Genomic DNA, 21,610 nt, shown 5'->3' with positions numbered 1-21,610 from the left:
TGGTATAGTATTGATTGTTTTTTTGATACTACTGATGTAGTAAATATGCAATTTTGTAGTTGCTTATCCCAAATTCAACCTGAGCCATCCTTTCCCCCACCATACATCACCCCCAGTCCATTAGCATTCTTCCCATTAAGCACTTTTTACCACAATCTCTCCCCACCACCACCACCTCCAGACTGGTAAGGAATCAGCCTGGAACACGTATCATACTGTTTAGCAGTGGGTCACATCACCCGTTCAAATAATCAGCATTTTAAGTGATTCACTCATCAGTATTTCCAGGCATGGAATCTTGCTTTAAATGTTTAAGAAAATGGGATGTTTCTGTTTCCAAATGAATGAGATCATTTTTTTGGCCAAAATGAATTTGAAAGAGTCATATGGAGAGCAATATGAAATTCCACAGAGGTCGAAATACATGCTTGATGATGCTGAGGCTACTACAATTACTACAATTAAAAAACAGGTGATTTGGTGCCCTGTAATAGTATCTGCAAATTTGCAGTGTAAGATGGGCCTTGACATTGACAACCCCTTGACATATATTTGAATATTTGTTTAATTTAGGCTTAGAATTGTTTAATGAATCAAAATTTTCAGTCTGTTTAAAACAATTTGTGGATGCCCACAACTTTTTGAACAGCACTGTATGTTTAGTTCTGGTTTGATTACTTTGGCCTCTTTGTGTTCAGTCAGATTTGACTACCTCTGTATAATAAATTTATTTCCTTTCCTGTAGATTTAACAAATCGTATTAGCTATAATTGGTCACTATTGATTCTGTTACTGTGGTCCGTATGGCAAATGTGATAGCAATATTAAGTTGAGAATATTAGATTTCGATGGCAATATAATTAAAACCACTTCTCTTTTTGATTAAGGCATTATTTTGAACTATTTTCCTATTATAGCCTGTCAGCCCAAACCTGAGCTGCCCGCAGCACCCAGGCTTGGCGCCTCCTGCACTAACATGGGAGGCACCTCGGGAGAAGGGGACCGAGTAAGGGAAGCAGCCCTGCAATGGAGCTACTCTCTTTAGCGCCAACCAAAAGGTCGGCACTAAACTAAAGGCGCTTGTGTAGGGCGCGCAACCCTGCACGAGCGCCCTGGATCCTGCGGATCACAGCTCTCCCTCCCCCCAACACGCCTCCCGCCTGTACCCTGGCACGCCTCCTGCCTGCCCTGCCAGCCTCCCCCCTTCCAGGAACACCTCCCCCACGCCCCCGTCCACGTCCCCGCTTCCTGTTCCGCAACCCGGTGGTCCAGGAGACCTGGAACCTAGGCCACTGCCCACCAGAGCTGCGGAACCTGGGCCACTGCCCGGCGCTAGCCCAATACCACCGGCGGGAGCCCAGCAGTGAGCCCCGCAAACGTGCCTTACGGCACTTTTGCGACTATGGTCTGCGGCACGGAGCCGTGCTGTGGACCACAGGATTGGGCTCTGTGTTCTTTCCAAGGTCAATCAAGTAAAAGAAAACATCGACTGTAAATAAAAAATACTCATGCCCCAGTATCTGTGGGGGTTCCATTTCCAAACCCTCTGTGGTTAAGTGACAACATGAATACCAGGGAGTGCCCCCCCCACTCTCTGGAGGTGAGGAAAGCTCTGGTCTCCTTGCCTCCGAAGGGTCTTCTGAGCCCAGCAGAGGCTGTGCTCATCTGCCTGCAGCCTCTACCAGGCGCAGAATGATTAGAGGCAAAAAACCATGACTTCTGGTTTTTAATGTCTTATAAGGCATTAGGAGACCTGGGGAAGTCCTCAGTGAGACCCACAAACCCGATCTGCAGATAAGTGAAACCATGGATACAGGACCTGCAGATACTGGGAGCCCCCTGTACTTTGTAATATCGGTCTTCAGTTGTATAATGAGAGCAGCTTCAGGGATCACCTTGTCACACAAAAACTCAAGGCACATGATCCAAGCACTCTTTGTTGCTCCTTAACAATGCTGTGTCCAAATTTTGGTCTTCTTAACTCCTTCACCTAAGTGATTAGCATCTAGGGACTTACAGTCAACACTCATGTGCAGAACCTTCAGTATGAACTATGGCCTTCATGCAGAAATGCTTATGCAAAAGGGACAGACCATTAGATCCATTTTATGTGAAAAAGATTAATTTGTTATAACCATTCCATGTGTTCTAATTCCATTAGGCATTCTAATCTGGTTTAGGGTGCAGTCCTGACCTGGGAATGCCATAAGGCACGCTTGCTCCTCCTTGAAAGGAAGCCAGGCTGGCGCTCTGAGAAGTGCCGGCCTGCGGAGGCTGACTTAAGCCTATGCTTCATTTCGAGAAGAAAAGGTTAAGAGGTAACATGACTATCTATAAATATCGATTTAATAATAATAGTAATAATAATAAATAACTCCTCCTCAATATTCAACCAACCAAATCCAGCCTACATCTGGCAGACTGTGCATATTTTTCATCATCATCATCATCATCATCATCATCATCATCATCATCATCATATCTAAGTGGCTGTCAAGTGAAAGATGGGGCAGATTTGTGTGTGACGGCAGCTCATTTGCTTTGGAGGGTCGAACCAGGACAAATGGGTTTGTTCTTGATTAAAGAACAAGGGAGTTCTTGATTAAACGTTAGAAAGAACTTCCTGATTGTACCAACTGTTTGGCAGTGGAAGAGTCTGTCTTGGAAGGTGGTAGACTCCTCAGCAATAGAATTCTTTAAACAGAGGCTGAATAGTCATCTACTGGGGATGTTGTAGCTGTGAACTGCCTTCACTGACAGGGTATTGGACTCAATGATCTTTTAGATCCCTTTCCACTCTACAAGTCTAGCAGCCCAATCCTATTCCCCACCAGCCTATAGCATGCTATGCCACTGATGGAGCACATACTGTGTGCTGTGTGGTGGTGGTGGTGGGGGGGGGGGTGATCAGACAGTCCATGAGAGGTGAGTAAAATTATTTTGTACTTACTTCCCAGTAGTCCGCTTCAACACCAATTGGACTCTTTGGACACATGCCAGCTAGTTTGCTGGGTCAGGAAAAGGGGACAGGATCTTGTATGTGTTACTGCCACCAAGATCACTCCTTTCCCACCCTTGAATCCACTCCCCTTAAACTGCCTACAAACCTCCCTCTCTGCCACCTGGAGCATCTGGGTGGTTCTGATGTGTGCACCGAGCCTCCGGCCATATCTGGTGGCTCCATAGTGTGTGATGGCAGCGCATTGTTTGTGCCATTGCAAGGTGACTTATGGCAGCAGATTGCTAGATCCACTACCATAAGTGAGCTGTACGTTTTTATGTTTCTTTAAATCATCCTGTGCTTAAATGTTTAAGATTAGAAAACAATTAGGACCATTTTTTATTTATTCTTCTTCCTCCCTAACATAAAGCAGTTATGGGATAGATTAAGAAAGAAAAGAAACAGAAGGAGAAACTTTCATCTAACATTCTGCATTCATAAAAAATTCAGAAACAGCTGATGAAATTACTTTGCAAAATGTCTATCTGACAAAGAGTTTTGGAAAGTAATTAAAGCAGTACAATGTATTTGATGAACTTTGGTTACTGAAATGCTTAATGGCTGAGAGCCTAATCCTATGCATGCCAACTCAGAAGTAAGTCCCATTATTTTCAATGGGGTTCACTCCCTGGAAAATGTGAATAGGATTGTAGCCGGGCAGCCCAATCCTGAGCTGCCTGGGGTGCACGGCTGTGGCAGCACCGAAAATGACTGCTGCCATATCCTGCACGCTTCGGGCAGCTGGTGGCAGCTCCTCGGAAGAAGGGAACTTTCGTCCCCTTCCGCTGGGTAAAGAGAGTAGCCGCGCAATGGGGCTACTCGATTCACCATCAACGAAAAGGTCGGTGGTGAATCAAGAGCCCCTGTGCAGGGCGGTGAGCCAAACATGGAAGCTCTGGATCCAGTGGAGCGTCACTCCACCAGTCCTGCCTCCCTCCCTCCCTGCTCCCTCCCCCAGCATGCCTCCCCCCACCTTCTCCCCTCCTCCTGCCTCCCCCATGCCCCCACTTACCTCTCCACTGCTCAGCGATCCATGTGATTGCCGAGTGGCAGAGGTTGGGTGCCTACTCAGCGGTAGCCCGGTACCGGCCAGGTCTGGGCTACCACCAGCGTTCGCCCAGCGATAGGGCCCGCAAACGTGCCTTACAGCATGTTTGTGACAGTGTGTGCCAGCAGTGTGCTGGTGCACCAAACCCAGGATTGGGCTCTGAGTTGTTTACAACTGGTGACAAGGGAAAATGTCTGGTGACAAGGGAAAATATTGACATAGTGGGCATAACGGAAACCTGGTGGAATGCGGAGAATCAGTGGGATACCGCAATCCCGGGCTATAAACTCTACAGGAGGGACAGGCAGGGGCGTGTTGGAGGTGGGGTGGCCCTTTATGTTAAGGAAGGGATAGAATCCAGCAAAGTAGAGATTGAAGGTGGGTCCGACTCCACCGTAGAATCTCTGTGGGTTAAATTACCAGGCTTGTGCAGCAATGTAATACTGGGGGCGTGCTATCGTCCTCCAGACCAGAAATCTGATGGGGACCTTGAAATGAGGAAACAGATCAGGGAGGTGACAAGGAAGGACAGGGTTGTAATCATGGGGGACTTCAATTATCCTCATATTGACTGGGTCAATTTGTGTTCTGGTCACGATAAGGAAACCGGATTTCTTGACGTGCTGAATGACTGTGGCTTAGATCAGCTAGTCACGGAGCCCACCAGAGGACAGGTGACTCTGGATTTAATTTTGTGCGGTACGCAGGACCTGGTTAGAGATGTAAACGTTACTGAGCCATTGGGGAACAGTGATCATGCTGCGATCCGTTTTGACGTGCACGTTGAGGGAAGAATACCAGGCAAATCTCTAACAAAAACCCTTGACTTCCGACGGGCGGACTTCCCTCAAATGAGGAGGCTGGTTAGAAGGAGGTTGAAAGGGAGGGTAAAAAGAGTCCAGTCTCTCCAGAATGCATGGAGGCTGCTTAAAACAACAGTAATAGAGGCCCAGCAGAGGTGTATACCGCAAAGAAAGAAGGGTTCCACTAAATCCAGGAGAGTGCCCGCATGGCTAACCAGCCAAGTTAGAGAGGCTGTGAAGGGCAAGGAAGCTTCCTTCCGTAAATGGAAGTCTTGCCCTGATGAAGAGAATAAAAAGGAACATAAACTGTGGCAAAAGAAATGTAAGAAGGTGATAGGGGAGGCCAAGCGAGACTATGAGGAACGCATGGCCAGCAACATTAAGGGGAATAATAAAAGCTTCTTCAAATATGTTAGAAGCAGGAAACCCGCCAGAGAAGCGGTTGGCCCTCTGGATGGTGAGGGAGGGAAAGGGGAGATAAAAGGAGACTTAGAGATGGCAGAGAAATTAAATGAGTTCTTTGCATCTGTCTTCACGGCAGAAGACCTCGGGCAGATACCGCTGCCCGAATGGCCCCTCCTGACCGAGGAGTTAAGTCAGATAGAGGTTAAAAGAGAAGATGTTTCAGACCTCATTGATAAATTAAAGATCAATAAGTCACCGGGCCCTGATGGCATACACCCAAGGGTTATTAAGGAATTGAAGAATGAAGTTGCAGATCTCTTGACTAAGGTATGCAACTTGTCCCTCAAAACGGCCACAGTGCCAGAAGATTGGAGGATAGCAAATGTCACGCCTATTTTTAAAAAGGGAAAGAGGGGGGACCCGGGAAACTATAGGCCGGTCAGCCTAACATCCATACCGGGTAAGATGGTGGAATGCCTCATCAAAGATAGGATCTCAAAACACATAGACAAACAGGCCTTGCTGAGGGAGAGTCAGCATGGCTTCTGTAAGGGTAAGTCTTGCCTCACGAACCTTATAGAATTCTTTGAAAAGGTCAACAGGCATGTGGATGCGGGAGAACCCGTGGACATTATATATCTGGACTTTCAGAAGGCGTTTGACACGGTCCCTCACCAAAGGCTACTGAAAAAACTCCACAGTCAGGGAATTAGAGGACAGGTCCTCTCGTGGATTGAGAACTGGTTGGAGGCCAGGAAGCAGAGAGTGGGTGTCAATGGGCAATTTTCACAATGGAGAGAGGTGAAAAGCGGTGTGCCCCAAGGATCTGTCCTGGGACCGGTGCTTTTCAACCTCTTCATAAATGACCTGGAGACAGGGTTGAGCAGTGAAGTGGCTAAGTTTGCAGACGACACCAAACTTTTCCGAGTGGTAAAGACCAGAAGTGATTGTGAGGAGCTCCAGAAGGATCTCTCCAGACTGGCAGAATGGGCAGCAAAATGGCAGATGCGCTTCAATGTCGGTAAGTGTAAAGTCATGCACATTGGGGCAAAAAATCAAAACTTTAGATATAGGCTGATGGGTTCTGAGCTGTCTGTGACAGATCAGGAGAGAGATCTTGGGGTGGTGGTGGACAGGTCGATGAAAGTGTCGACACAATGTGCGGCGGCAGTGAAGAAGGCCAATTCTATGCTTGGGATCATTAGGAAGGGTATTGAGAACAAAACGGTTAGTATTATAATGCCGTTGTACAAATCGATGGTAAGGCCACACCTGGAGTATTGTGTCCAGTTCTGGTCGCCGCATCTCAAAAAAGACATAGTGGAAATGGAAAAGGTGCAAAAGAGAGCGACTAAGATGATTACGGGGCTGGGGCACCTTCCTTATGAGGAAAGGCTACGGCGTTTGGGCCTCTTCAGCCTAGAAAAGAGACGCTTGAGGGGGGACATGATTGAGACATACAAAATTATGCAGGGGATGGACAGAGTGGATAGGGAGATGCTCTTTACACTCTCACATAATACCAGAACCAGGGGACATCCACTAAAATTGAGTGTTGGGCGGGTTAGGACAGACAAAAGAAAATATTTCTTTACTCAGCGCGTGGTCGGTCTGTGGAACTCCTTGCCACAGGATGTGGTGCTGGCGTCTAGCCTAGACGCCTTTAAAAGGGGATTGGACGAGTTTCTGGAGGAAAAATCCATTATGGGGTACAAGCCATGATGTGTATGCGCAACCTCCTGATTTTAGGAATGGGTTAAGTCAGAATGCCAGATGTAGGGGAGAGCACCAGGATGAGGTCTCTTGTTATCTGGTGTGCTCCCTGGGGCATTTGGTGGGCCGCTGTGAGATACAGGAAGCTGGACTAGATGGGCCTATGGCCTGATCCAGTGGGGCTGTTCTTATGTTCTTATGTTCTTATGTACAAGCTGTACTGACTTTGCATTCAAAGAACCATACAAGTAATTCTGCTCATCTAAAAGGGTTTTCAGATTTGTGTTTCTCAGTCAGCATCTCCTCCCCCTGCACACTGCATGACAAACTACTTCTGAAACCGAGCAGATTTCCAAAAGCAAATTGGGATATGACGTAGGTGTCAATTCAAAGAAAATGTCCAAAAAATCCCAGTGGGTGTGTCCTAAAATTGAGCAACCCAAACTCTTTGGATGATGGCTGATCACATTCCTGATCTCGTCTGATCTTGGAAGCTAAGCAGGGTCAGGCCTGGTTAGTACTTGGATGGGAGACTGCTTGGGAATACCGGGTGCTGTAGGCTTATACCATAGTCTTTCCAGACTGAAGGTTGCCAACCAACATTTTGAACACTGTGGTGTGCCTCAGTACTAGGAATTTGAAAAGAGGCACAGGTACTTTCTGAAACTATGGCAAAGTACCCCTCCCTTTCAGGCACGGTTGTTGAGGTACTTTAATCTGTCTTTATTATTTGCAGGCATTTACAATTCAGGGGCAGTATGCCATCCCTCATCCAGACGTGAGTCCAACGCATGTAAATTACTTCCTATCTTCTATTTTCTCTTCTATTTGTTCTGGGCAGCATTTACTTTCTGTGTATTTAAGTATCAAGGAAACACCCATAGAAGCCTCTCCTTAATGATGTATCATATTCCCAAACCCTATCTTTCTCAAATAACTTTTGTACAAGAGCAGCTAGAAAGTACAATGGCCCAGATACAAATTACTTTTTATTTTTTCCTATTATGCATGGATATATTTAAGGTTTTTTAAAAATGTGTAATTATACAGAACAATAGTTTAAAGATATTAACAGTAGCCATTTACATGTAATAACAGTAGCAATGTCATTTAACTTATTTTTCTAGAATGTAGACTAGAATGAATGATTTGAAACCTTTTTAATTTAATTTGAATTAATCCAGTTTTGAAACGTGTTAAGATGGTTTTCTCTACTCTGAAATAATTCCATTTGATTGGTTAGTTCTAATTTCCCATCCTGCCCTGCAGTTGACCAAGCTTCACCAGTTGGCTATGCAGCATCCCCCCTTTACTCCCCTTGGGCAGACCACCCCTGGTTTCCCTGGTACGTACCCATGACTCCCTGGGGATGTCCTTCTTCTTAACAGCTCTGTTTCCCATGGTCATTGCAACATTTGGATTACTAAATGTGGTAAATGGCCAGTGCTCCTTTTGTTTTCACACATTAATCTTCGTTGTTGTTGTTTTTCCTCCCTGTGATCCCCTTTATAAGATTGCTTTTGTCATTACTAAACATTTTTGCTTTGTTTTGGTTTAATTGTGCTTTATCTTAATTCTTTTACTGCAACTCAAGAACTGGGATTTCTTTTGTTTAGGCTTCATATATTATTATGCACTGCAGAAGATGTGCCATGTGCCTGATGTTTTAATTGTTAAATTTGTACATTTGATTTTTGCAAAAGCCCCATATAAACCAGAGGCTTGACAGGCACCTGCTGGAGATCCACTAGGAGGATTTCCTGCTACTGGCAGGGGGTTGGACTAGATGAACTTATAGGTCCCCCTTACAACTCTATGACTCTATGATACTGTATTTTAGAGAATAGTAGAGTTCAAGGGTTAATGAAAGGCAAAATATATCATCTCAAATTCTTATTGGATTTCTATATTACTGTATTCACTGAAATATTTTCTTCTAAAGAAATGAACAAAATTCCTTATTCAGCCTCTGGGAGCTTTCCTCATTGAAGAGGTATTAAAAATAATTTATAAAGTACTTTATAAATGTTTCTGATACACATGTCCATGTACTGAAGATGTATGGAATTTCAAAAGACAAGCTCTATACACTGGTACATACTTTGTATGGCAAGTAATAACATTTTTATCATATACGTCAAAACTTTTATGAGAAACAGAGTTATTTACCATTTTGAATAGGCAAAGTCAGTACATCTGTTGACAGGAAATTTACAGTTCACAACAGAAAATACCATCTAATTTAAATTAATTGGTTGTTTGTGGCAAAAAAAAAAATCAAACAAACAAACAACCACTACAAACCTTAGCTTAAATTTGCACAATTAAGATGAACATCACTGCTTTTGACATATGATGTATCTGATAAAAATTTCTAAAAGAAGCATTACATTCATTTTTCTTTATTATTTTCATTGACATGCTGCTCCTGAATCTGTTCCTTGTACTATTGTGGACTGTGTGGATCTGTTACATAGAGTGTTAACACATTAATTGCTTTTTCCTAAGCATTTTCCTTTTATCCACCCAAATTTAGTCTAACATATTGCAACCTAATGGTGTTTTGTACTTTACCTTTTAAAACACCCTTTCCAACACCCTCTGAAAAGACTAATCCCCAGAATAACATAATAGTTTGTCTCATTTTCCTCCATATTTCTATATTTTAACAATTTTTATGTCCTTTTGTTGATCTTAGATTTCCACATTTTTCTTTTTTTCTTTTTTGGCAGATCAAAACTGAGCCATGTTTACTTTTGACAACAAATTGTTGGATTTCAAATTTTATTGTTAAGTGAAATCACCCATTTTCTATTTACTTTTTAACAGCATCATAGATACTCTTTATTGTATTGGTGGGTTTAAAGATTTTTTCCAAAATAAGTTCCAATTAGTACATAGCTCTAATATCTGTGTCTCTAGCTTTCTTTTCTGTTAATCTACTTGTTCAGTATTTTTCTTCGCTTCACTCTTTTTTAAAAGAAAAAAATCTTCTGAATGACAAATGTGATTTTTTTTTACCTATTTCATAATGACCGTTATAATGGCTATTTTCTTTTGTTCTTCAAATCAGGATTGGATGCCAGTACTCCGACCAGTTCCCATGAGCTCACTATTCCAAATGATGTAAGTACACTTTATTTCTCTTGACCTTGACAACACATTTCCGTGCTTGAAAGTATGATAGCCCTAGTTGATTTCTATCGATTGTATCAGAGGTAATGTAGCATAGATGGTGAGAAAGAGATCGGAAGACCCTGGTTCAGAATTTCCCTTTGTGATGAACTCAGACTACTTTGCTCTGTTCCATCCAAGGGAAATACAGGTGTGACCTCAGTATCTGCAGATCCAGCATCACTTCAGATGCCAGTGGATTTAAATGCCTTCAGAAAAGTAAAAAAACACATGAAAATAGCATTTGTTACCTTCACTCAGTCAAACCACACAGTTTCCAAGACTCTCAAAGGCTAGCACCATAGCCATCATTAAACATATATGGACTAAAATCACATACACATAGTGAAAAAATTACCATAGATACTTGCCTATAAGTCAAAAAATTTATGCCTTATTAAAATTGAGCCTGAAAACCTGGGTCTACTTATTGTATTGGCAACCTTCAGTCTCGAAAGACTATGGTATTGCGCTCTGAAAGGTGGTTCTGGAACAGCGTCTAGTGTGGCTGAAAAGGCCAATTCGGGAGTGACAATCCCTTCCACACCGGAAGCAAGTGCAGTCTGTCCCTGGTCTGTCTCCCTGGCTATGGGCCTTCCTTCTTTGCCTCTTTGCCTCAGACTGTTGGCCAAGTGTCTCTTCAAACTGGGAAAGGCCATGCTGCACAGACTGCCTCCCAGCGGGCCGCTCAGAGGCCAGGGTTTCCCACTTGTTGAGGTCCATCCCTAAGGCCTTCAGATCCCTCTTGCAGATGTCCTTGTATCGCAGCTGTGGTCTACCTGTAGGGCGCTTTCCTTGCACGACTTCTCCATAGAGGAGATCCTTTGGGATCCGGCCATCATCCATTCTCACAACATGACCGAGCCAACGCAGGCGTCTCTGTTTCAGAAGTGCATACATGCTAGGGATTCCAGCACGTTCCAGGACTGTGTTGTTAGGAACTTTGTCCTGCCAGGTGATGCCGAGAATGCGCCGGAGGCAGCGCATGTGGAAAGTGTTCAGTTTCCTCTCCTGTTGTGAGCGGAGAGTCCATGACTCGCTGCAATACAGAAGTGTACTCAGGGCGCAAGCTCTGTAGACCTGGATCTTGGTATGTTCCGTCAGCTTCTTGTTGGACCAGACTCTCTTTGTGAGTCTGGAAAACATGGTAGCTGCTTTACCGATGCGTTTGTTTAGCTCAGTATCGAGAGATAGAGTGTCGGAGATCGTTGAGCCAAGGTACACAAAGTCATGGACAACCTCCAGTTCATGCGCAGAGATTGTAATGCAGGGAGGTGAGTCCACATCCTGAACCATGACCTGTTTTTTCTTTAGGCTGATCGTCAGTCCAAAATCTTGGCAGGCCTTGCTAAAACGATCCATGAGCTGGTCAATACAGTAAATAAAGCAGAAGCTTCTGGGAAGCTTAGCAGCAGTCTGGTGAAGTGGGGTGTGGGACTAGGCTGAGAAGCAGGACACAGGAGTGGAGAAAAAAGGAGAAATTTTACTAGTAATTATGGTGTTCAGAGGCAGCCATTTTTGCTTCCTCTCCAAACAGGAAGAGAAATGAAGGCACTTATAGAAATTGTAAAGACTGTTGATGTATGAGGGCTGCTGCTATGGAAGTGCAGCACTTACTCCTCATAAAGCCTCCTCACAACTCTCATAAGCCCTGGGGCCAGGGCTTCTGTACAACCCGGCTCGTCCTCTTAGGTCATCAGAGAAGGCCTTTTTACAAGTGCCGCCGCCTAGGGAGGTACGTGGGGTGGTGGCTAGAAATAGGGCCTTCTCAGTAGTGGCACCAACGCTATGGAATTCCCTTCTCCTTGACTTAAGAATGGCTCCCTCTCTTGAGACTTTTCGGCGAGGCCTGAAGACCCTTCTGTTTAAATAAGCCTTCTGAGTTCTCGGCCTTTTTAACATCTTTTCAACATCTTTTAGTATGTTTTTACAGGCCTGATTCTTTTATGACTTGCTGCTCTAAGCTCTTTTTACCTTTTTATGTTTATGCTCTTTTACCGTTTTTATGATTTATGATAATCATAAATCACATTTATGATATGTGTTAATATGCTTGTATCTGTTTTTAAATTATGTTGTTAATCTGTTTTTTAATTATGTTGTTTAATCTGTTTTTAACCTGTTGTAAGCCGCCTTGAGTCCCTTTGGGGAGAAAGGCGGGGTAAAAATAAAGTTATTATTATTAAAGTTATTATTATTATTTTGGCTCAAAACCTACCCTCAGTTTTGTGAGGGTCGACTTATCTGTGAGGTCGACTTATGAGTATCTGTGGTTTCTAAGTTTGGCAGTGAAACAACCTGTTTAAAGGCCACTCAGCTACACACATATCTCTGAAGGCTAGGCTTGCTGACTTTGTTGGAAGCAATTCCTGGATATTTTATTTTTCTCACCTTGACATTATGTCACTAAGCTGAGCCTGAGACCCTGAGAAAATACCTGGGATTGCTTTCAATGGTCAACTGGAGATCAGTGTTGCTTCCCTGAGATTCCAGGTCAAACTTAGTGGGTTGACAATCCCATCGAAGGCCCTGTTGAAATAAAAAAAAAGGGTTTCACCAACTTGCAAACAGCTGTGAGAGTTCTACCCTAACACACCAAGAGTGCAATCCAAACAGCACTCTGAGCCGACACAGGGCCCCTGTGCCCGTTCTAAGTGTCTCAAGCTACTGTTGCCTGCTTGCTCCAGCACAGGTTAGGATTGGGCTACAACTGTTAAGAATAGAATTCCGTGTCTCTGGAGTTGCCTGTTCTGTTCCAGAACTCCCCATGGTTACATGAAACCAGGGAACTTCCCCCCCCCCAAACCCTCCAGAGGCGAGGGGAACTCTGCAACTCTTGCCTCCGAAGGGTCTTCTGAGCCCAGCAGAGGCCACACACGGCTGCCCGTGGCCTCTGCCCAGCTCAGAATGACAATTATAGGGGGGGAGGGCAAAAAGCTACTACTGTTTTGTTTTTTAATTTTTGCATGCGTGTGTGAGTGGTTTCACTTTCAGTATCCCAGGGTCCAACATTAAGCACATGGTTTAAAATGCGTATTTTTTACAAAATGATAAATAGCCACTGAGTTAGTACCACAGTGGGAAAGGAGACTTTGGCCCTATTACTGCTGTGGTCCCAATCTGGCCTCAACTGCTCTTCGTCAAGGAAACGTGCTCCCATTGATGCCAAGACCTTGATGACGTCCCCGATCTGCTGCCAGAGTTTGGGCCTGCTTGAAATGTTATAGCAAACCTTCAGTTTCTGGGAGATGGTTTTCACTTTTTTCACATCCCCTAAACTCTGTCTTTATTCTGCTCTAGCTAATAGGTTGCATTATTGGCAGACAAGGCAGTAAGATAAATGAAATCAGGCAAATGTCAGGAGCACAGATCAAGATTGCAAATGCCACCGAAGGCTCAGCTGAAAGACAAGTAACAATCACAGGATCACCTGCAAACATCAGCCTAGCACAGTACCTCATTAATGCAAGGTAAGTTCATTTTGTAAGTAATGCTTTTAATCCACTGCCTCTCTTGTTCAAAAAGCATCTGCCAAGATTATGTCCTGTACCCTCACGGCAATTGTTCTTATGGAAAACTGAGCTGAGGCTTTTTCAGCTAAGCTGCACTAAGCTGAGGCTGTTTCAGTTACCTTGATTGACAAAAGCAGGTATGCCAGTCTGCCTGTATTCATTCACCTGACCTACAAGACAAAAACAGTAGACTAACAGTGCAATCCTACGCATGTCCTCTCAGAAGTAAGCCCCATTGTGTTCCGTGGGAATTACTCCCAGGAAAGTGTGTTTAGGATTGCAGCCTAAATTATTTAGAATAGTGGTTCTCAAACTGGACCCACCAGTTAGTGTAAAGCTTCCCGCGTCCTTTTAAGGGGCGGGGAAAGGGGAGGAGGCAGTGACGCAACCTCCAGAATTTTTGGCATTTTTGTGAAACAAACTCCTGTCCCTCTCTGACTTGTCAAGTATCTGTTCAATATCATACCATGGAAGCAATTTCCAGCTAGTACTGTAAATTATATCATCCTTGCAATCTGTTTAATGAGAGTTGCTATTTTGGTGAGCTGGACCGATTAGAATAGAAAGCGGCTTCGTCTGCAACAGGTATTGTCTTCTAAGTCAGTGTTTCTCAAACTTTTAGGGAGATTTACTCCCTGAGTAAGTTTTTGTGGGGGAGGGGCGAGGGCGGTAATGTGATCCCCAGGATCGTGTCACTAAGGGAGGGGTGAGGGGGGTGCTTGTACTCTCACAGGACTGCAGGACAGTTTCCAGGAGGTGCTTTGCAATCGCTTGTTTTGAACATTCCAAGCCTGGAATGTTGGGGAGCCCTGCTGAGTTCTGCACGGGGCTCCTTGCACTTCCTGCAATGTCCTGCAGCCCTGTGTGAGTAAAAGTGCTCCCCTTGCCTTCCTTAGTAACATCGCTGCCCTCGCCCCCTCCTTACTTAGGGAGTAAATCTCCCTAAAAGTTTGAGAAACACTGACTTAGAAGACAATACCTGTTGCAGAACCCTATTCTAATTGGTCCAACTCACCAGAATAGCAACTATCATTAAACAGATTGCAAGGATGACATAATTTACAATAGTAGCTGGAAGTTGCTGCCATGGTATGTTATTGAACTTGCTTCCATGGTTATTGAACTTGCTTCCATGGTATGTTATTGAACTTGACTACTCAGAGAGATACAGGAGTTTGTTTTCCAAAAATGCCACATAAAAATGCATACTAAAGGGGCCAAGTGGAAGTATCTGCTACCCTGTGAGCAAGTGTTGACACTTGCTTCCCAGCTAATACTTCCGAGTTAGCAGCACATCAATTATAGCATTGGTTTCTTGGTTAAGTGGATGAGGATACTTAAGTCTCTCTTTTCATTCTAATTTTACAAAAATGCTAAATTTGATTTTTACCTTGTAAGTTCAGAAAAAAAGCACACTCTCTTGATGCTGTACAATTCTATTTCTAAACCATGTCAACATGCAGAATTAGTATTGGTACTGTTCTTGATACCCTCTCTCACATCAAGCTACCCTCTCAAAAATATTTTGTGGGTACTACAAAGTTTCAAAACTTGTCATAGCAGCAAAACTCCTTTTTCAACACTGCCAGAGTTTGCTTGGCATCAGGGATGACCTGACTGTACTGGCATTGCTCAGGGCTCTGGTATGCCTAGGGATATCAGTGGAGGGGTTTACAATCTAAGACAGTGGTTTACCTCCGTAAAGTTTCCCCCATCAAGGCGATCCCCAGGATCACGTCGCTAAGGGGGGTGAGGGAGGGGTGCTTTTACTCACACAGGGATGCAGGACATTGCAGGAGGTGCAGGGAGCTCCGCAGGGCTCCCTGAGGCTTGGAACATTCAAAATAAGCCAGCACAAAGCTTTTCTGGTTTCCGGGAGGTGCTTTGTGATCATTTGTTTTGAACATGCCAGGCCTCAAGGAACCCTGTGGAGGGCTGCACTGTGATAGGGACCTCCTGCAATATCCTGCAGGGACCTCCTGCAATATCCTGCAATATCCTGTGCAATATCCTGCAGCCCTGTGTGAGCAAAAGCACCCTCTCTTGCCCCCCTTAGCGACAGGATCCTGGGGATTGCAAAGCTGCCCTCGACCCTCCCCTGCAAAAACATACTTAGGGAGTACATCTCCCTAAAAGTTTGAGAAACACTGATCTAAGATATGTGTGTGCCTGTGCATTCTGTGCAGTGTTGGCTCTTCGAACATGCACAGCTATGCACAGTCAAAATGCTGCCTCATCGTCAGTATCAATCATACAATAATGGATCGTGGGACACACCCCTTGGCTTGTGCAGTGCAACCCCTTTGGGCAGCCAAAATGCTGGGCCACTGACAAATAACAAACCAAAAAGGTTGTCTGCATCAGCTAATTCTTACAGCAAATAAAGCTTGGCCTTCTCTTGGTTTTGCATTTTAAGGACAGGCTGGTTAGGTATCCAAGGTCTCAGTGCTAGCCTGCTCCCAAATTCAAAGCAGTACTGAGCTGTTGCAATTTGCCTTCTTTATAGTGAATATAAATCAGTTCCTGAAGCCCTGTGATCAAATAAAAATGTGTTCCCTCCTTTAACCCTTAAGGATATGTTCTTCTCTTGGTGTTCAGGGATTCCCCACACATCGAGATGAGAATAGACCCCTTCATTTTTAGTTGCACAAACACCATATGGCATGCCTCTGGATCACAGAAGATAACAATTTATGATCTTCCGGACAGCTAAAGCATGCAAATAAAATACAGTACTTATTAATGAAGTTGCAGTTTGCTGCTCACCAGATAAAGTTTATGCTAGTGAACAAACCTGTCTCTGACTTACTTAGAGAAGCTTGTGAACTCTCATATTTCTGTTGATGGTTATCATGGATTGGGATGTAAGAAATCGTTTTAACACCCTTTTGCAAAGAAGACAACTGCTCAGCAATGCTACACTACGGATACTGTAGAAACAAAAGTGTTGTTTTTCTTGTCGGATTTCTAGGTGGAAGGCATTTGTAACCATTGCATTCAATTAAGTCCAAGTATCTTATGTACGTATTACTGTGTGGCTAATGTATCTACATAAAATGGCTTCCATTTGTAAATAAAGACTCTTGAGATAATGTGTAAATAAATTACATTCTGTAGTTACACAGGCAAACAAAGGAAAAGGGCCTTTTCAATTCAGCTGCTGAACTCAGCAAGGAAATGTTGTTTCTCATGGAAATATTTGTTGGGGTGGGAGGAGCTTTTCTGTTAGCATAGGAGCCATGCAGTTGAGTAGCCCTCTTTGAGGAGTTTCAACTGAGTCAAAAGTAATTTCTCTTTTTTGTGAGGTATGAGAACTCTTCTGATGACTTCTAGTGGCTTTGGTATGGCAGGATGAAACTCTTAAAAGCTGCCGCCTGCAAGTACAGCTTCTAGGTCAAAGATAGCAAACCCCATATCCCAGGTCAGCAACTAATTTTTCATAAGGGCCATATTCTGAATGGCGATCAGGCCGATTGGTCAGCAGTTTCAACATTCCTGACTCCCGTTCTTGTTTAACCCATTTTTGCCCAGCCCACAGGTGTACACATTTGGCCCGTTACATATATGCAGCGTTGGGCAGAAATGGCTTAAACAGAAACAGAAGTAAAAGGTCTCTAAAGCCTGCCTCCCAGATGTGAACGATAACAGAGGCTTTGACATACCTTTGTATGTACTGTACAGTTAGTTAGTTAGTTAGTTGGCAACCTTCAGTCTCGAAAGACTATGGTATCGCGCTCTGAAAGGTGGTTCTGGAACAGCGTCTAGTGTGGCTGAAAAGGCCAATTCGGGAGTGACAATCCCTTCCACACTGGGAGCAAGTGCAGTCTGTCCCTGGCCTGTCTCCCTGGCTATGGGCCTTCCTTCTTTGCCTCTTAGTCTCAGACTGTTGGCCAAGTGTCTCTTCAAACTGGGAAAGGCCATGTTGCACAGCCTGCCTCCAAGCGGGCCGCTCAGAGGCCAGGGTTTCCCACTTGTTGAGGTCCACTCCTAAGGCCTTCAGATCCCTCTTGCAGATGTCCTTGTATCGCAGCTGTGGTCTACCTGTAGGGCGCTTTCCTTGCAACAATGGCTTTTTATCACACATAGTTCTTTGCTTGGGTCTGGAGGTGCATAGCCAAGGATAGGGGTCTGGTGAAGGCTCTGATGTTGTTCCAATATGGCTAATGGCAAAGAGTTCTTTGCCTATGTGTGGCTGAAGTGCTTGGGACTGGGATCACGCTGAAGACCAGATGGGAAGCCCAGGAGGGTCAAACTGAAGCCCCAGGTTGTGTATTTCTTGCCTATATTGTCTATAACCTTTAAATTAAATTAAATTAAATATAAAAACCATAGGAGAGATCCAAGTACAGTATTCAACTTATAAATGTAACAGGCCACTCATTGGAATATATCAAATACCCATTTTTGATGTCCTGCTAATCTCTTCCCTAGACTATGCCATAAGAACATAAGAACTGGAGCAAGCTAGTCCAACATTCTGTTTCCCAAAATGTGGTTGGGATAGGACATCTAGGATGATTTGAAGAGGCATCTTTTATGTTGAAGGAAGGAGGAGGCAGTGGGGGGGATTTTGGTTGGGTATCAGGAAAACATTCTTAGTGGTAAGAGTAGTTTGGCAATGGAAACCATTATTGAGGGAAGTGGTTTGTTCTCCCTTGCTGGTTCAAATAGAGGCTTGACAGCCACTTTTTGGAGATGCTCCAGAAAGGATTTTCCTGCTTCTGGCAGGAGGTTGGACTAGATGGCCTTGACGACCCCTTCCAACTCTATGATTCTATGACATCCTATATTTCCTTTCTCACCTGTATCACTTAGGCCGCAATCCTAACCAATTTTCCAGCACTGACATAAGGGCAATGCAACTCCGAAGTAAGGGAATAAACATTGCCCTATCTTGAGTAGGCCTCTGTGACTGCCCCCCAACTGCAGGATGCAGCACATGCCCCACTGGCACAGCTATGCCAGTGCTAGAAAGTTGGTAAGGATTGCTCCCGTAGCCTCTTCAGAGGGTGGCAGCTCACTGTTGAGTTTCCAGCACCTCCTGCATAACCTGTTGCCTTACCTTGTGCAACTCATTTCGTGTTCTGGTGTCACCATGCTGAGGAATTGTCTACCAAAATTAATTAATGCAGGGGGAAATGCACAGGAGAAGGATGTGAGGTACACATACTGTGTGGAAGGAGACGGCAGGAGCTTGATTCAGGACTGCTGATTTGGTGCCAGTCCTGGGTTCTTTATGCCTTGTAGTTCTGCCCTGAGAAAAATGTTGTACAGTCGCCACTCAATTCAGATTAAGCCATTGCTGTCTAACATTGCATATACGCAACAGGGACCAAATGTGTACAGCTGTGGGCTGGGCAAAAATGGATTAAAGCTATGCTCCTGAAATCATCTTTTAAAAAAGCAATGAGAAAGGAAATTTTTTTAAAGGGAAAAAACTTAAAAAATGCATTTTAAATAGTTTTCAAGCAGTATTCCTTTTGTTATTGTTGTTGTTGATGAAAAATACATTGTCCTTGAAGATTTTAATATGACTTAGATGGAAGAATGCAGATTTATTTTTCAACACAAGAAATTGTTTGATTTCATGCAAAGCAGAATATTGTGTTCAACATACTACATCCAACCAGAGCACATTTCCTCTGAAAGGAGAGTGTAAGATTTCATTATAAACTTTTAAATGCTTTCTTTGTGCATTGTTAATGTTCATGTCCAAGTTTTAAAAACATTTCGGGGCAAAAAGCATGGAAATACATAAATCTGCAGGAATGCATGCCTACCTAAACAGAGGTTTAGGACAAACTGTATCACTGTATCTCAATTAACTCTGTTGCCACAATGCAGTTTATTGATTACACCATATTGAGCTGCAACTAAAATCCAAGCACATCCTAAATGCAGCAAGAATGGGACCTTTCTCCCTCTGGAGCAAGCTCCACTATTGTGATTGAATGGTCTGTAACAGGCAGAGCATTCTTTGAAATCTGATTCTCACACTGAATGTCATTATCCCATCCTAGTCCCAGCTCTTGGGACTCCGTGAAAGGGACTTCCCTAAACTTTTGAAGTCTGCCTTTGTTTTTAGAAACCCAATCCAAAATGTGTATTTGGTTTGCAGTATATTAAATATAGATAAATGATGATACATGAGAAGGAATCTCCTGTCATCATCAGTCTCTAAGGATGCAGTTCCTTTTATGTATCTGGTGCAACTTTCTTCAGAAATTCTTCAAACGTTAAAACAGTTCACCATGGTAGCAAACAAGCAGAATTACATGGGACAGACTTAACTCAAAAGCATCAAATACTGATTTTCCATAGTGTCAGTTACACAGATAAGTTTTGGAACAGATGTAAAGTGAAAATGTAAAGTGGCGACTATGTACCGTACATTTAAACATTTTTTGCCAAAATTTTCCTGAGGTTTAGCTTTAAAAGTTGATCAACTGTTAAGAGAATGTCCCTTTGTAAACTGGGGGGGGGGGGAGAGACAGAGAGAGAGAGAGAGAATTGAGTTTTTCCCCCCCAAAGACTAATCTGCCACTCAAACTGCAATTCTCATAGGACAATTCTGGTGTAGTCCCTCTGAAATCAAGGTGACTGTTCTAAATGAGAAGATTGAGGACTATGGTCTAAACATCTATAGTTTCTGCCACACAGTGGAATTGCTTTCTGTGAAACTGAGTCTCTTTAGAAGTGCACCCAAGAAAATTTGGGTTTCTTCTACTCAATAGCATACATGTCATGAGATAGGAAAGGACCAACACTTTCTAAACATTTTCTTCCTCTAGGGTTGGTGCTCACAAGATCCTTGTTTGATGTGTGCAAACGAGGACAACTGGCATCAGATTTGAATAGCTCCATAAACTTTCTGGGGAGGAGCCGGCTGTAACTCATAGACCCATCCTTTGAAAGATTATGTAGGTTTTTCCAATGTAGGCACTGACAGGATTGCTTGAGAAGGTCACCTTTCCTTCTGCTGGAATTGGCATTCCTGGATGATAATAGGGCCAGCCCACCCACAAGTCTGGAAGAAGCAGCTGCTTTGGTGGGCTGGGGAAAACAGCAAACTGCTTGAGAGATTCTTACTCTGCCCCTGCCTGGTATCTCCACCACCCTGCTGCCCACCCAGCGGCTTCACCCTGCCAGTACTTTGATCCCCTTCTCACTCACTTTCCTTTTAGGTGATCAAGCTGAGGCTGGAGCAAGGCAGTGGTGACTCAGCTTTTCCTCTTATGCTGCTGTTAGGAATGAGAAATCTTGGCAGTGCAGCTGGAGGAGGAAGCAGGGAGCCACTGCCCTCCAGGAAAGTGATTGGCACAGGATCATGCCACTTCTGCCACCACACTGCCTCCCCAGTCACTTTCAAAACAGGCTGGGTGGGAGCATGCTTGGAGCAGAAGACTTCCTCTCCCATTCCCAGCATGCTCTTGCCTGGGCTGTCACCAGGCAGGCACTGGAGAAAGCAGCTGTAGCAGTGAAGGAAGGTTTGGAGCTTGTGCGCTGATGTTTGCACTGACAAAAGGGGCGCCATGGACAATTCAGGTGCCTCTTTACATGCCAGTTCAGCTTGTAATTTAAGGGCAGTAATTTAACTTGTGACACCAGTGCAGAGCCAGAGGTCCTAGAGTTGAGCTAGTGTACCGTCACTGGGCTGGGGCTAAATTCAAGATGCTCACCTTAATTGTTTGACCCAGGAATTTTTAACATAGCACCTTCTTTGATAGGAACTTTTATTATTCTGGTCAATTCCCCCCCCCCCCCCAAGCCTTGTTGGTGGTTGCTTCCAAGGTTAGGAATCAGCTTCCTAGCACTGCTACAAATGCAGAAGCTTGCCTCTTTTAAGCAGGGTGGAAGGCCTTTCCTTTGGATTAGCTTCTAATGACTACTGTTTATTGATTGTTTTAATACTGGCACTTGATTTTTGTCTTTCCTATTGCAATTATAGTTATTA

General features: G+C 44.0%; 1 protein-coding gene across 11 annotated transcripts in view; it reads left to right on the top strand.

Annotated features, from left to right (window-relative positions):
* LOC136651510 (poly(rC)-binding protein 3-like) overlaps positions 1-21,610 on the top strand; it is a 116,461-nt gene that overhangs the window by 80,341 nt on the left and 14,510 nt on the right. For 8 of the 11 annotated variants that reach the window (XR_010794524.1, XR_010794523.1, XM_066627983.1 and 5 more), the window contains exons 9-12: positions 7,707-7,748; positions 8,240-8,315; positions 10,044-10,096; positions 13,445-13,614. Coding sequence is in view for 9 of the 11 variants with exons in the window: in XM_066627983.1 (XP_066484080.1) it covers positions 7,707-7,748; positions 8,240-8,315; positions 10,044-10,096; positions 13,445-13,614 (341 nt within the window). In the remaining 2 variants the exon portion in view is untranslated. The other 3 variants (XM_066627985.1, XM_066627981.1, XM_066627982.1) reach the window with 3 other exon arrangements.

The sequence above is a fragment of the Tiliqua scincoides genome, chromosome 5 (genome assembly GCF_035046505.1).
Source record: "Tiliqua scincoides isolate rTilSci1 chromosome 5, rTilSci1.hap2, whole genome shotgun sequence".
Taxonomy (NCBI): domain Eukaryota; kingdom Metazoa; phylum Chordata; class Lepidosauria; order Squamata; family Scincidae; genus Tiliqua; species Tiliqua scincoides.
Note: the sequence above shows the minus strand (reverse complement) of the source record. Positions and strands in the feature narration are given on the sequence as shown.